This window comes from Myxine glutinosa, chromosome 2 (assembly GCF_964187855.1).
Source record: "Myxine glutinosa chromosome 2, kmMyxGlut1.1, whole genome shotgun sequence".
Taxonomy (NCBI): Eukaryota; Metazoa; Chordata; class Myxini; order Myxiniformes; family Myxinidae; genus Myxine; species Myxine glutinosa.
Genome location: NC_136262.1, coordinates 186,669,614 through 186,686,740, shown reverse-complemented (window position 1 = coordinate 186,686,740; position 17,127 = coordinate 186,669,614). Strand labels below are relative to the sequence as shown.

Below are 17,127 nucleotides of genomic sequence, written 5' to 3'. Positions count from 1 at the left end.
TAGGTGTTGCCTGGTGCTGTTCGAATCCTGTTGGCTTTTTGTCTTTTAAGACAAGAAATCTATACTTGTTTTTCTTTTTTTTGTGGTTAAACAAACACATGGGCACTGCTAGGACTTCCAGGAAAGAAGTCGGAATTTCAAAAAAGTGGATCTGGGGTAAATTAAAGGGGATAGAAAAGATCAAGGTTTTGGATGGGGGAAGATAAGAGATGGTGGTGAACAGCTGTTTTGAAGACCTGGAGGGAGGAGTGGGATAGAAAAGGGGGTGGGAGTTTGTTCCAGAGGTGGGAGAAAAGAGGAATGAAAGAGTGAAGGTGAGCAGAGAGTCTTGATTTTGACAGTTTAACCATAAGAGGGTTGCAGGCAGATATTGTGCGACCTGTAGGAATATTAGGGGGACAGAGCACAGACAGAGCTGGGGGAGCAAGGCTGGAGAGGAGTCGGTAGAAGACAGAAAGACCACCAACCTGCCTGCGGTGAGTAAGTGAAAGGCCCTCGGAGTTAGCTTCATTGCGGGAGATTCCATTGATTCTGAAAGCTTTGGTTTCAACCGCGTGAAGCCAAGCTAGGTGTGAGGCAGGAGCACCAGCCCAGGGGGGAGAGCAGTATTCCATTGAGCTGCGGATGAAAGCCTTGTATGTGGTGAGGATCTCAGGTGTGCCAAGGAGGGACTTCGCACGACGGAGGATGCCCAGTCGGCGACTGGCTTTGGAGGCCAGCTTGGAAATGTGGTTTTCCCAGGAAAGATCATGGCAGATAGTGAGACCCAAAACCTTGAGTGACAGAACTTCTTGGAGAGGATTGTTGAGAAAAGTATATGGGAGGGTTGTTCCGTCGGTCTTTTCGGAGAGACAAAGTAAGAGTGTGAGATTTGTCAGGATTGAAAGACATGTTCCACTTGTTTGACCAGTCTGTGATTTTGTCCAGGTCTGCAGAGAATGAGGAGGCTGCAGACTACCGATCTGAGGGATGAGGTATGGAGCGGCAGAGTGGGGTCATCAGCAAAGAGATAGAGAGGGTTTTCCAGAGAGTCGGAGAGATCATTGATGAAGATCAGAAAAAGCACAGGGCCCAGAACGCTGCCTTGGGGAACTCCAGCCTCAACAGGAAGAGGAGATGAGAGAAAACCATTCAGGGCCACACGTTTGTTACGACCAGAGAGGAAGTCTGCAAGCCATGCATGGAGATTTCCATGGATACCAAAGGAGGAGAGTTTGGTGAGCAGAGCGGGGAGCCAGATCGTATCGAAGGCAAATGATGTGTCAAGGGAGACAGCTCTGATTTCCTGTTTCGCATTGAAGACCTCCATCCATTGTTGAGATAGCAGAACCAGCATGTCCAGAGTAGAATGACCTGAAACCAAATTGATGATCAGAGATCAAGCCATTGGAGAAGAGGAAGGATTTGATGTCAGAAGCGATGATTGATTCCATGACCTTGCTGATAATTTGGAGCAGGCTGATTGGTCTGTAGTTGCAAGGACCGGTTTTTGTACCTTTTTGTTTAAAGCGGTGATGTTGGCTGATTTCCAAGCAGATGGCAGATGACCTTGAGCAAAAGAGAGGGTAACGACAACAGAGGGAGGGTGAGATAGAGTGGCAGAGCAGGATTTTAGGACCCGTGGGCTGATGCCGTCTGGTCCAGTTGCAGAATCAGAGTCGAGGTTTGACAAAAACTTCTCCACCTTGTCAGGAGAAAAGGACACAGAGTCCAGGAGCATCTGGATTCGACTGGGTAAGAGGTGGGTACAGAGAGAGATGGGTTCGGTACACAAGATTTTGAGGCAAACACAGAGTTGAGGCATTCAGCTTTTTCATGTGCAGTGTCAGCTGTGTAGCCGTTTGAGGTAAGGGAGGGCATGGAAGGGGAACAAACACCAGAAACAGATTTGACCATATGCCACCAAGATTTGGATGAGGGAGACAGGTTTGAGAGTTCAGTCTTGAGAGTAGTGAGATATTGTTTCCAGGCTCTCCTGAGGGTAGACACACACTTGTTCCATGCTTTGTGAAAGAAACTGAGATTATCTTCAGTTGGATTAGCCTTCCATGAGGTGAAGGCAAGTTGCTTCATGGCAACTGCTTCACCACAAGCTTCAGTGTACCATGGACGGGAGGAAGGGTATGACAACTGAAGACGAGATGGGATAAATCTGTGCATGAGAGAGAGCAGTTTACTTTGGAAGAATTCCCAGGAAGAGTTGATGTCAGAAGCTGTGGAGATGGGAGACCAGTCCAGATGATTGATGGCTGCTTGAAGACCGTGCCAGTTGGCCTGAGTGAAATGCCAGACTCGTTGGTGCTGAGGAGGCTCTCTGAGAATGGTCAGAGAGATGTCCACTTTAACAAGCACATGATCAGAAGAACCGATTGGAGCAGAAGAAGAGCAGCAGACATTTGCAGGGAAGTTAGTCATAACCAAGTCTAGAAGAGAAGATACTCCATTGACTGAGATCCGGGTCGGGAAATTGACAGATTGTGCCAGTCCCAGTGAGTCACAGAAGTCCTTTGCTGAGGTGCCATGGCTGGTGAAAGAGGAACCCACACCCAGCCAGCTGGCATGATGACAGTTGAAGTCGCCACATGTGAGGAAGAGAGAGTTGGGATGAGTTGATAGAAGTTGGTCCATGTTGTCAGACAGGGAGATGTAAATGGAGTCATCACTGTTTGGACGACGGTACAACACACATATGAACAAAAGGTGGGAGCGGAGAGGAAGCCGTAGCCAGAGGTACTCCTGGGGGTGGGGTGGAGAGACGGCAGTGCAAGGAGAGTGAGGAAGAGAGTTTTTGATAAAGATAGCAATCCCACCACCAGGACGAGGCTCAGGTCTATCATACCGGAGGATGGAGTAACCAGGAAGAGATATTAAGGAATCAGAGACATCTTGAAGGAGGAAAGTTTCTGTTAAGCAGATTACGTCTGGTTCGTCAGAAGCAACCTGTATAGAGAGATCAATCAGATTTGAGCGAAGGCCCCGGATGTTTGAGGTCCATACCGTTGAGGAAGAGGGAGGCAGAGCATCGGGTACAGGGTAGGGGAGGGGTAGGGTAAGATGAGGGGTGAGAGGGGGAGGTAGGGAGAGCTGTTGATAGTGTGTCAGAGATTGCAGAAGAGTTAGGAGAAAGGGAAGGATGAGGAGGACAAAAGGTTTGATGGTGATGGGATGAGGCACAGTGAGGGGTTGTTTGAGGGGGGGCAGAGCAAAGTCAAAGGTTGGAGGAGGTAGAGGTATGTGATGGAAGAAAGAGGAATTGGGGAGGAGGCAGTTTTGAGGAGGAGGATGGAGGGGGGAGAATTGGAGAAAAATAGTAGGGGAGGGAGATTATAAGGGGAGGGGTGGGGTGGAGTTTTGAAGGGGAGGGGTGAGGGGGGAGTTTTGAAGGGGAGGGTGAGGGGAAAGTTTTGAAGGGGAGGGGTGAGGAGGAGTTTTGGAGGGGAGGGACGAGGGGGAGTTTAGGATGGGAGGAGTGAGGGGGGAGTTTAGGAGGGGATGGGTGAGGAGGGAGAATTGAAAGGGAGGGGTGAGGGGGGAGTTTTGGAGGGGAGGGGTGAGGGGGGAGTTTAGAAAGTGGATGATTAATGAAAAACGAACATTTATTACAAACTGGGTTTATTGTGATTTTCAAGTCAGAGATCCCTTTGAAAACGATAGAGGAGGGGTGGAATGAAGGGGAGTTTGCAGAATATAGAAAGGAATGACTAAGAGATTGAATATGTTTTTGAAATGGAGTGATTTGATGAGGAAATTGAAAAAAGCCTTTTAAATATGAAGAAAAACAGCGTGTTGTAATAAACCACTGAAAAAACACTGCAGGGGAAAGTTTGAACATATTTCAAACAAAACCGTGAAAAACAAATCTGGGAAAAGTCGCTGAAGTGAGGACATGGATCATAGAAAGGAGAAAGGGTTAAATGGGATGGAGGAAACTAGAATTGGAAAGGTGAGTTTCGGCTGGAGATGGAAGGAAGAGGTGAAAGAAAAGGAGATAAAGGGGGCAGGGCGAGACAACAGCACATGTGGGGGCCCGCGAGGAGAGAAGGAAATAATATTTAAAAATAATAATAATTTGTATTTAAATGTTAGATAACGGGTAGATATTCGGGGAAGTTAGGGGGAGAAGAGAAAATCTAAGAAATAAGCAATACAGCGAAGGAAAGAACTTAAATTCACAAAACACCGACGCAGTGAGGGAAGCCTCAAGGTACCAGCCCACGCACGCAGTGCGAACAGAAAACGATTTAATTGTACACAAGTTTGCACAAATTGCAAATCAACACTAACTAGAAACACACAGTAACACATACACAATAAAATAACGAGCGGAAATTTGACAGATATTCGAATGGGAAAATACTTAAAACTTTGATGCCGTGCAGAGGTCGAAGTCACTTCCTTGCTCGAGGGACCGGAAGTGGAAGTCCCTAACTTGAAAATTAAACAGCAATTACATCGTGTATGTATGCTTGCTTTGTATAAGAAAGAAACAATAGAAAATCGCTCCATTACTGCAAGTACAGCTTCATCGTTCACAATGGCTGTTATAAGACATACAACAATGACGATCAACAATTTCCAGCAGCCAATCAGCCAGCAGGAGCACTGGATTAGGTTCATTCATAGTTTCTGCCAATCTTCATCAGTTTCCTGCTAATATGAGGTTCAACCAAACTTCCTTAATTCAATGGGGATACTTGCAATCGGTCAGGTGACTTCTTTCTCCTACTGCTTTTATCCTGATTACCGGCATTTCCTTTCATGCTGAGCTTCTCGGCTTTATATGTTTGAGGAAATATAAACCAGGCATGAATCATCCCTTAACAGCTGCCACCAAACTGTTTGGTGAACAGAGAACTTTGAATGAAAATTTCCATGTCCAAATGTTATTCACTTACAGTACGAGGATTTTGTGGCCTACTTGTGACTTGCAATCATTCATTTCACCAACTCTTCCGTGAAACTGATGAAGCTCCAAAAAATTTTCCTTTTCATTCACAAAACACAAGAGTGGAACTGCAGAACATAACCACTCACCAAAAATATTCAGTTTTGCTACCTTCTGTTCTACTTTTGGACACACGCACAACAGTTGAATGATGATTTTGTTGCTCATGGCCAAAATTGTGGATGAAACATGTGAATGCACAGACAATGCTGTAAATGTTATGCAAAAGGGAAGCTGGGTTTTTAAAACCCAGACCTGAATTACAAGCCCTTGAACCATAAAAAGACCGCAGAGGTTAGACGGATTACTTTGGAGACAATCAGGAAAATGACGTAGGTCTGGTACATCTGGCAGGTGGCAGTGGTGAACTCATACATTCAAAAATGTTGAATATGTTGTTACTAAAATGACTTAGGGGTTAATTCTTTATCTCAATGAATATTAGTGTTACCCCCAGTTAGCAACAACCGGGGTCGGGTGATGAGGAAGGTGTGCTCGGTGCCACAACCCCCATGTCTGTCTCTTTCCCCTCGTTTTCCTGTAATTGACACTCTTTAGCGTGACCAATTGCCATCACACACACACGTTCAGCATGCATCATTACCGTGGGTGTACATTTTGACCCTCACAGGGTGGAGGTGAGGAAGGAAGCCTGAATGTGTGGGGACCTGTGCCGTAGTGATATAAACTAGCCATGGTCAGACACCAGCAGTTAGTGTGGTTGTCAGGATAGCAAAGGATGAGCGCCAGTGACAGGGATGGTCTTCCACATGGGTTCATCTCCAGGGTGCTCCAAGGCATAGTGGTCGCCAAGAGGACAGCCCGAGATTCGGGAGAGTTCGACAGACCAAAATATAGACGAAGCCCCTGAGATAGACGATCAATTCAACGACTGGAGCATCCCGCACGTGTGCCTATCTGCACACCAATGCTGCACCTACCCCCACCAACGTCTCAACATATAGGGTGGCCCACAGAACCTATACTTCATCCATCCTATCCATCCTTTCGTTGTTTTGTGTCCCCAAACGAGTCTGACTGTGATAAGTTTAGCTTAAAGGTTAGACATGGGTATTGTTTCCATGCAGTTCAATGTGTGTGCCAATCAGGTTTTTGACATCTCTCTTTATTCATAGTTTCTTGCCCGGCCCCATCCTAATTATTTATTAAAGTGTATCATCTGTACATTTTCAGCTACAGAACCGCCCTCCATCATAACCAAATTCCCTTTAAAACTGTACATGTGTGCTGAACTACCACACCGCCAAATGAAGTGATTCTAATCACACCGCAATGCGGAGTCACCATGCTCGAAGAATGCCTCTTCCCAGTATCTTGGGTAATAATATCCAGCAGTCTTGTGTCACCCGTTAAGGAGACCAAGTCTGTTACAATACTGCAGATATTGTGAAAATGGACCGCTGGGTGGACACTTGGTCAAATCTGCCACCTGAACGCTGTACAATTTAGTAACGGATTGTCTTTAGAGACCATAAGCCATCCGCCGGCAAAGCCGAACAGATATTTTCTTCGGTTTCCGACATAAAGAAACTCTAAGGAGATTTGCCATTGCGATACTTCCCCGCCAAATATAGTTTTTGGCCAAAGCTTTCAATGGTGAAGAATCACTTTAAAAATTATGAAATTATAGTATCTGGATCTGGACCCAGATCTTCACCAAAATCCAATCAATTCATCCATGTCACACAACCAACAGGTCCCCCCAAGTATCTTCCGAGTCCGTCCATAACTTTTTGAAATATCCTACTTACAAACAGACAGACACAAACAGGGGTGAAACCATAACCTCTATGCACTTTTGGTAATGAATCCCAAAAAGGGACAGGGAGAACAGGATTAGAGAGAAAAACGCATGTCTCACAAGTCTCCATACAATTCTAAAACCAACGCGGCCACGATATCTCGGCAGCTTATCACTCTACCTTCCTTAACCTTTCACAACACGAATAGTTGGACAGGGAGAAAGACGAGACAAAGAGAGGGAATCTTCTCCCTGCGCTATGCTTGCACCCTCCCTGTCTGCAGGAGTCTGGTGCGGGAAGATGGAGTGAAAATGGCGGCGCTGTGGCGGGAACAAGAGGGAGACAGAGATGTTCAGTAGACCACCTCCCGGCGTTGTAGCGCCCCTTGGGAACACCAATGTCCGGCTGCTGTGGAGACCCATCGTCCAGCTCGCCCGAGCTCCACTAACTTCTCTGCTCCCTTTGTTCCCTCGAACTGCTGCCAACCGTTCTGCTGTAGTTTAGTTTCTGCGTTCTCCCGTGCCACGCTTGAGCTCTTATGTTCCACTCGATGGACCAAGCTTCTGCAAGCTCATCCCGGCCCTCGACTATTTTTAACCTCATGACCATGCACCGCTCGGTTTTAACCCTGGGCCTCACGAGCCCGCGACAGACCCACCATTGCTACGGTTTCAGGGGATTTTAGAGGTTCCTGGCGGTTCTTACATCAGCGCACAATCGCAAGGCGTACTTTTGCCGTCCTTGGTAGGGGTGAGGGGGGAGTTCGCTTGGCTTGAGGACCTGGTTGTTGACAGTTTATTATAAAGGAAAGCACAGACAGATTGCAAGGGAATGATTTAAGGGATTAAGGAAGGGGGATAGTGTGAGCTCAGACATATATGGAGGGGAGAGGTGATGGTTATCATCTCCTAATACTGACTATGACACATGATCATTTACCCTGACACCACCACTTATGCTTGACATTTATTAAATGACATAACTATTCTAAATTACACCCATTATCCCCAATTCACATCCCTGCAATAATATATTAGAATGAAGCAGGGATAACCTTCAGCAGGATTCAATGATCACCCCACCCCGCCATCTCTCGGGCAATGTTGAGATGATAATACATGTTATTCATGCAGGCTTATGATATGACCAATGAAGGAAAATACCAATGAACAATGAAAGAAATGCCACAAGGATTATGATGAGATGAGCTGTTCCGTTTGTGTTGCCGAAGTCGTTTCTTGGCACCGGTTACGCTCCGGGGTTTGCCCTTGCATTCGCGGCGGTTAGTGAGGGCAGGAATTTTGGAATATGGTTAGGGTGCCGGCGATAACGCACCTACTCTTCTCGACGTACACAGTGAGATATTTTAACGTCCACAAACTAACGTTGGCAGACAGGACACCGAGTGTGACGTCATCCAAGGGATGGCACAAATATTGATGCCAGGCCGTGCATGTGAAACACCAGGATGGCAGTTTATAGTTTTTCTTTTCTATTGGTTAAATATCAATAACGTCACATAAAGGTGAAAGCAAATCATGGGCCGACAAACAAACACGAGGTATTGCCGACCTCTCAGGAATGACTGAAAATCTCAATTCGTTTAAAAAAAATCTGGATAAAGATGATAAAATGAAAAGTTCAAAATTGAACAGATGGAGCCATTCTCCGTTTGGGTGGATGGCAAATGTCCAAGAATCGAGGGAAGAGAATGGGAACAATTGGAATTTACATGAAGGAAGTGCAACACACAAGTCAAGTGACATTTATGTTTGAAATTACTCATTGGAAGAGAAAGAGGAAGGTCAAAATTAAAAACATCACATGAAGCTATCTGATGAGTCGAGGGCAGTTCTATCAACAGGAAACTGGGAAAAGGAAGGAAAGGAGAATGAGGGAAGAAACATCATGGGCGCAACAACTTTGTATTAGTGACTGTTTACGGCCTATCCTTGCGTTCTCAGGGAAAAGAGAGGGGGACGAGAAGGTCGAATGTCCTGTCATTACCTCCAGCAACGAAGGTGGAAGGTTATGTTTTCACCATATTTGTCTGTTTGTCTGTCTGTAAGGCAGGATATATGAAAAAGTTATGGACGGATTTGGACAAAACCTGGTGGACAGGTTCGATGTGTGACAACGACTAATCGATTCGATTTTGGTGAAGATCCGAATCCGGATACGAGGATTTAAATTTTTTTTATTAAAGTGATTCTTCACCATTGAGTGATAGGGCCAAAATCTATATATAGCATAATATCTCAAATTGCTGTGGACGGATTCGGATGAAACTAGGAGGATGAATTGGTTAGGCGACAAGAACAAGCCGATTCAATTTTGGTTCAGGTCCAAATCTAGATCCGGCCTATCAGTGGGATACAAAACATACACTGTTCAGCCTGGCGGAGGTATGCGCTCTACCTGGTCACAAAAAGGCAGCCAATTGCAGAGTCTTATAAGATTCACAAAAATGAAATTCACAGCTGTGTCCGAAGGAAGCAGTTCAGCTTGGCGTTTTTAATATGAAATAGGCAAAGTCTAGAAAAGAGCAGATTGCATTAGAATTACCCTTTAGAACCCACTAGAATTGCCTTTTAGAACCCTCTAGAAATATCCTTTAGAATCCTCTCACAATTACATGTTAAAACCCTCTAGAATTACACTTTAGAACCTGCTATAATTACACTTTAGAACCCTCTGAAATTACACTTTAGGACCCTGTAGAAATAACCGTGAGAACCATCTAGAATTACACTTTAGAACCGTATAGAAATACTCTTTACCTCTAGAATTACATTAGAACCCTGTAGAAATAGCCTTTAGAACCCTCTAGAATTACACTTTAGAACCATCGAGAAATACCCTTTATAACCCCCTAGAATTACAATTTAGAATCCTCTAGAATTACACTTTAGAACCCTCTAGATGTCTAGAATTACACTTTAGAACCCTCTAGAAAATACCTTTTGAAACCTCCAGAAACACCCTTTAGAACCCACTAGAAATACACTTTAGAATCCTGTAGAATTACACTTTAGAACCCTGTAGAAGTACCCGTTAGAACTCTCTAGAATTAAACTTTAGAACCCTCTAGAAATACCCTTTAGAACCCCCTATAATTACACATTAGAACCCTCTAGAATTCCACTTTAGGACCCTGTATAAATAGCCTTTACAACCCTCTAGAATTCCACTTTAGAACCCTGTAGAAATAGCCTTTAGAACCCTCTAGAATTACACTTTAGAACCCTGTAAAAATACCCTTTAGAACCCCCTAGAATTACACTTTAGAACCTGTGAGAAATAACTTTTGGAACCTCTAGAAATATCCTTTAGAACCCCCCGAGAATTACACTTTAGAACCCTCTAGAAATACCCTTTAGAACCTTCTAGAATTACACTTTAGAACCATCTAGAATTATACTTTAGAATTATCTAGAAACACCCTTTAGAACCCTCTAGAATTAAACTTTAGAACCTTCTGGAAATAACCTGTACAGTCCTCTAGAATTACACATTAAAACCCTCCAGAAATACCCTTTAGAACACTCTAGAAATATCCTTTAGAACCCTCTAGAAATACCCTTTAGAACCCTCTAGAAATACCCTTTAGAATCCCCTACAATTCCACTTTAGAACCCCCTAGAATTACACTTTAGAACCTGTGAGAAATAACTTTTGGAACCTCTAGAAATATCCTTTAGAACCCCCCGAGAATTACACTTTAGAACCCTCTAGAAATACCCTTTAGAACATTCTAGAATTACACTTTAGAACCATCTAGAATTACACTTTAGAATCCTCTAGAAACACCCTTTAGAACCCTCTAGAATTAAACTTTAGAACCTTCTGGAAATAACCTGTACAGTCCTCTAGAATTACACATTAAAACCCTCCAGAAATACCCTTTAGAACTCTCTAGAAATATCCTTTAGAACCCTCTAGAAATACCCTTTAGAATCCTCTAGAAATAACCTTTAGAACTTCTAGAAATAACCTTTAGAACCCTCTAGAAATAACCTTTAGAACCATCTGGAATTACACTTTAGAACCCTCTAGAAATAACTTTTGGAACCTCTAGAAATATCCTTTAGAACCCCCCGATAATTACACTTTAGAACCCTCTAGAAATACCCTTTAGAACCTTCTAGAATTACACTTTAGAACCATCTAGAATTACACTTTAGAATCCTCCAGAAACACCCTTTAGAACCCTCTAGAATTAAACTTTAGACCCTTCTGGAAATAACCTGTACAGTCCTCTAGAATTACACATTAAAACCCTCCAGAAATACCCTTTCGAACCCTCTCGAAATATCCTTTAGAACCCTCTAGAAATACCCTTTAGAACCCTCTAGAAATACCCTTTAGAACCCCCTACAATTCCACTTTAGAACCCCCTAGAATTACACTTTAGAACCCTCTAGAAATAACTTTTGGAACCTCTAGAAATAACCTTTAGAACCCCCTAGAATTACACTTTAGAACCCTCTAGAAATACCCATTAGAACATTCTAGAATTACACTTTAGAACCATCTAGAATTACACTTTAGAATCCTCTAGAAACACCCTTTAGAACCCTCTGGAATTAAACCTTAGAACCTTCTGGAAATAACCTGTACAGTCCTCTAGACTTACACATTAAAACCCTCCAGAAATACCCTTTAGAACCCTGTAGAAATATCCTTTAGAACCCTCTAGAAATACCCTTTAGAATCCTCTAGAAATAACCTTTAGAACTCCTAGAAATAACCTTTATAACCCTCTAGAAATCACCTTTAGAACAATCTGGAATTACACTTTATAACCCTCTAGAAATATCCTTTAGAACCCTCTATAAATAACCTTTAGAACCCTCTAGAATCACACTTTAGGACATTCTAGAATTAAATTTTAGAACCTTCTCGAATTACACTTTAGAACCCTTTAGAATTGAACACGGTGGGTTAGAAGGGTTCTTCTTCTTCATTTTTGATGGACAGATGGAAGGAATGACGTAGCCAAATGTTGAAGCAGCTTCACTGATTAAAAACAATCCAACTGTTGGAAATTTCTAGCAAAAGCCAAAGTTTTTGAGTCTTTGACTTATGGAGGGAGTTAACAATGTTTTCTGATCTTATTTTATCGATATGCGAGCTTACATAACAATGGAGCACCCTTTAGAGAAGAAGACAGCAGTTCACTCTTGGCTTGTGAATACCTGGACTAGGACCTGGAGTAGAACCTGGAGTAGGACCTGGAGTAGAACCTGGAGTAGGACCTGGAGTAGAACCTGGAGTAGGACCTGGAGTAGAACCTGGAGTAGGACCTGGAGTAGAACCTGGAGTAGAGCCTGCAGCCGTCACAGCAATCACACTCTGAGATAACGGGCAATGTTACCCGGTGTCGAGGAACCTCCGAGAAGACCAGACCACTTGGTACCCGCAATTTTAGGCAGGAATTTCTAATTTATTCAGGTTACCCTTCGCAAAAGATAGTGGGTCCGGCATCATTAATGTCTGCCAACTAATGCCAGCAGATCCTCACAATTTCGTGTGCAGCATGTAACTGCTGGCTTGCATCATTTGTTCAAGCTGTGCCGCTGATGCAGTGTCCCACACAGGTTAGGGCAGAAATTTGTAATTTGTTCAGGGTGCCGGTTATAACTCGCCTACGCTTCGAGAAGTTATGAATCACCGTGGGATCTTTAGCGTCCACCAACTAATGCTAGCAGGGTAGAACTCCCAGTTATTGAGGAATCACCCTGCCTGCAATGAGGGCGCCAGTTTATAGCTGGGTCATAGTTGAAGCCCAGGCTCGGCAACTCAGAGGTGAATATATACATACTAATACAAGCCATTACTCCAGGAAGTTGTCTAGTGCAGTGATTTTTCATACTTTTATTACCCGTTGGCCCATTATTACCTCTGCCCCCGGATGGAGGTTATATTTTCACCCCTGTTTGTCTGTCCGTCCGTTTGTTACTTGGCAAAAAAAAAAAAAAAATTGCAAGTATGTTGATCACTCCGCTTTGTGTGCGTGTTTGTCTGTCCGCTCACTTAACTTGCTTACAGGTCACAAATTTAAACTGATCTTCACGAAACCTCACCAAATGGTAGAGTTCGTGGGCCGACAAAATCCTATATATTTTTGAGGTCAAAAGGTAAACATAGGCCAAAGGTCAACTACTTTTTTCGAATTTCTGAAATCCTCAATTTTCATCCGATTGACTTGAAATTTTAATAGGATTTACATATCGGCTAACTGAATTCAACCACTAACTATTTTTGAGATCAGCTTAGGCTAAAAGGTCAACATAGGTCAAAGGTTAACCACTTTTTTATTTTTCTGAAATCAATTTTCATCCAATTGACTTGAAATTTGAATATGATTTACATATCAGCTTACTGAATTCAACCACCAACTATTTTTGAGATCAGCTTCGGCCAAAAGGTCAACATAGGCAAACCAACATAGGTCAACCACTTTTTTTTGAATTTCTAAAATCCTCAATTTTCATCCAATTGACTTGAAATTTGAAGAGGATTTACATATCGGCTAACTGAATTAAACCACTAACTATTTTTGAGATCAGCTTAGGTTAAAAGGTCAACATAGGACAAAGGTCAACCACTTTTTTCAAATTTCTAAAATCCTCAATTTTCATCCGATTGACTTGAAATTTGAAAAGGATTTTCATATCAGCTTACTGAAACCAACCACCAACTATTTTTGAGGTCAACATAGGCCAAAAGGTCAACATAGGTCAGATTTCTAAAATTGTCAATTTTAAAGCAATTAACACTTTGAAGACGATTTGCATATCAGGTCACTGAATTCAACCACTAATTATTTTTGAGGTCAAAAGGATGCTGTACTGAGCGCCATTCTGCTTTGTTCTGTTTTGCCAAGTGTCGCTCTATGAGTGATTTTTAATTTGTTTGTTTGTTTGTGAACAAAATATCTCAAAAAGCTGTGGACGAATTCGGACGAAATGATTAGATTTTGGTGGAGATCAGGATTCGGATCCGGCTGCTAGAATTTTTAAAGCGATTCTTCACCATTGGGAGATAGGGCCAAAAACAATACATAGCAGGATATCTCAAGAAGTTGTAGACGGATTTTGACAAAACTTGTTGGACAGGTTGTGTGTGTGACAAGGAAGAATCTTCAATTTTGGTGAAGATCCAGATCCGGATCTAGCTAATATAATTTTTTAAAGTGATTCTTCACCATTGAGTGATATGTCCAACCAGGCGGAGGTATGCTCTCTACTGAGTGCCGTCCTAGTTCCCATTTGTTTCTCTTCTTGGCAGTGACAGCAATATTTCCATCCGATGGACTTGACGGTGAACTTGAAAATGCTAAACCACAAAACTTCTGCACAAGACCTCCAGTGATGAACATGAACAGGAAACTAATGATGGGTAAATCTGATGGCATTCACTGCATATGGACCACCACATTTATGGTTGGATGGGTCATTAAATATATATATACTTTTATTTATATATATATATATAATTCGCAAAACGTTTCTCAAACCTTCAACTTCCTTTTCCCTTTCATCTTTCCCCCAGCCACAGACTGCTAAAGCAACCAACACTCAGGACTGTCAGGTTCTACTCTTTGAAAGGCGAAGCGTCGCCGCTATGATATGCGTGTAACTGGTCTCCGCAATCTGATCTTAGCCAAGAGGCCTGGGCAGGCAACACTGCTCAGATGTTCCATTCATGCCATAAACAGTGGGTTCCGTAAGCCTTGGTTCTGCCATAGCAAAACATGAAGCATCTCTTACAAACAGTGAATTGTTTCACCGGGGTCTTACCTAGAAAATGTGGGGCTAACGCAAATAACCTGCTGCAGATATACAATGGGATAAACAACTAGGCCGCAACATTAGGCCAAATGATGCCAAGAAACCCGGGACAGGTGTATTCCAGGCTTGGCTGGGGATGATGATTGGGAAGGGAGTATTTCGAACAGGCGCCGGTTAGGCTTGCGACACCGGTATGCAAAAGACACCCGCTCCGGTATTAATAATTTGAATCTGTGGCTCTCCGCCACAATTGCTTGACGACCGGATTGCACTTTCAGCTTGTTGGCGATATGGGGGCGGAGCGTCAGGGGTGACGCGGGAAAACAGCAGCGGAAAAGGGGGGGCGTGGTTAAACAGAGTAAACGATCTCTTGCTATTTGTGTTAAGTCTTTTTGCTTCGGCTGGAGTGAGTGAAAAAGCAGTTACAAAAGTAGGTCATGTTGTTGTCATGACTGAGCTCTTTTGCTTTCATTTTGATTGCATGGGAAGGAGGAATTAGACAAGTTGAAGCACCAATGCAGTATTGCCGTCACTCCGATACTTCATCGGGTGTGGGTTAACAATTTGCAACTGCTGTTAATACCAGAAGCATCTCAGTCGGTAAGTACTGCGTACTTCAGCATGATGTACCTGGTTAAATCAAGATACACTTTGTACCCCAAAATCCATCCATAATAATGCACATTTGTTTGTAAACTTGTATTTCATCGTGCTAGTTATTGATAAATTCGATCAAGGTGGGCTGATCGACATATCGAAGGTAATCGAAGCCGCTGCGGATCGTTACCTGCATTGGCTTCAGGAACAGGACGAGCAGCAGTGCCATTGCTGGACCTCGACATCCTTTCTGGCTCGGCTTGTATCTACATTTTCTTGTTGGAGGACACACGGACAAAAGCGGAAACTTTAGTAGGAAACTACCGGTAGGGATCGTAGCAAACACATACACTTCCTAGTTGGGAGAACATGACCGCAAAGATCTAGTTTAGAGTTAACAAATGGTCTTGTCGATCCTTGGTTCATCATCTTCATCGCCGTTCAATGGAAACTTCAAAATGCACAGAGGTGGTCACATCTATATTTTAGAGAAGGAGTTAAGAAGTTATCCTAAAGTTACAGCTGGAATAAGGCTGGACCTCAACGACAGGATGATCTTGATTCTTGATCATTGCCTCCAAATTACCGGCTCAATATATTTGCAAGTTCCTCCAGATTTGACTGAGGATGCGCTTTTTGTAAAATAAAAGTGGTCAATGTGTTCCCGGTGGTGCCCTTGAGCCCGATAACACCAAGGTGTTTTGGGATTCCACATGTCTTGGTGAAACCTAGGTTAGCATTATCGAGATTGCGGGACCGCATGGGTAAGCGCACCTCAGCATCCATAAGCACTCACCTGCTCGCCTCGTCAACTTGCTCGAGCCCAGTAAGGTGTCTTGACATGATGGCCGCGCCTCGCGTGCGAAGAGTCGAGATGCTCGGGTCCTCTCCTTTGGATCGCTGCGGCACCTACGGGTGCAATTTCACCACCTTGAACGCGTTAGTGCACCTGCGCAATCACCGGCCAAGATGTAGCTTCATTGGCGAGCGCAGCCACTGAAAGTTCCAGATGAGGGATGCCACTCCGGGGGTCTTCGATCTTGGCAGCACTGCTGGACACGGGACTCCCGCATAGGTCTTTGGCTTTCAGCGCAATGAACCCAATTCCTGGCTGTGCCGTCTCATTCTAAGTCCCGCGACATTCCCCAGGAGGCCGCACCCCCCACCACGCCCCTTCGTTGCCACGAGGCGGTTCCTTGCCCGTCATCTCGGGTCGCAATCTCATTTGCTCACGAATGCACCTTTCCCAGTGAATTGTGTTTCGAGGGCGATGGATTTGTGGCCTTTACAAGTTTCATCGCTTCGATTTAGATGCAGCGCAGACGTCGTGGGTGGAGTGGCCATTCTTCCATTTGACATTTCCACGCAGGGTGGACCTCGTTCCGAGAATACATCAAGAACATTTAAATGATCAACACAATTAGAAACTGTCTTACTCAAAGTTTGACACAAAATGAGGTTGAAGGCCGAAAGTATGTTCAAGAACTGAGGAACACAGAAAGGGTCAAAATTGGAATACACAGAAAATAAATAATATAACAATCCAAAAACAATACATTTTCAGGTATATTGTCTGCTCAAATGTACAGGTGATAAAACATAAAACATTTAAAAATAGCTCACCTATTCTTAGTATATATATATATTAGATTGAGCCGTTACTGAGGAACGGGCTTATTTTATCTGAGGATAATGACTGTACCTGAGTTGCTGTGTTGTCATGATTTACACCAATCATAATACAAACAATTATTTTGCACAAATGTATTTGTTGTGTTTGTGATATTACATTTTTATAGGCAATTTAGGTTGAATGTTTTTTTTTTCAAGAAAGAACCCCTCAGCACATACATAGGGGAGAGGTAGGGGCAGACTGGAAATTTGGGACGATTACACCTCACCACCACGTAATTCAAAACACCTCACCACCACGTAATTCAAAACACCTCACCACCACGTAATTCAAAACACCTCACCACCACGTAATTCAAAACACCTCAACACCAAGTAATTCAAAACACCTCAC

At 43.4% G+C, this 17,127-nt stretch overlaps 1 protein-coding gene across 2 annotated transcripts in view; it reads right to left on the bottom strand.

Annotated features, from left to right (window-relative positions):
- ADAMTSL5 (ADAMTS like 5) overlaps nt 1-16,248 on the bottom strand; it is a 167,710-nt gene extending 151,462 nt beyond the window's left edge. Inside the window, exons 1-2 of one of the 2 annotated variants that reach the window (XM_068106601.2) lie at nt 15,898-16,248; nt 15,292-15,376 (exon numbers count right to left, since the gene is read on the bottom strand). In XM_068106601.2, the coding sequence (XP_067962702.2) occupies nt 15,292-15,376; nt 15,898-15,944 (132 nt within the window). In that variant the 5' untranslated portion in view covers nt 15,945-16,248. The remainder of the gene's footprint in view (nt 1-15,291; nt 15,377-15,897) is intronic. The other variant, XM_068106602.2, reaches the window with a different exon arrangement.
- Nucleotides 16,249-17,127: the final 879 nt, after the last annotated feature.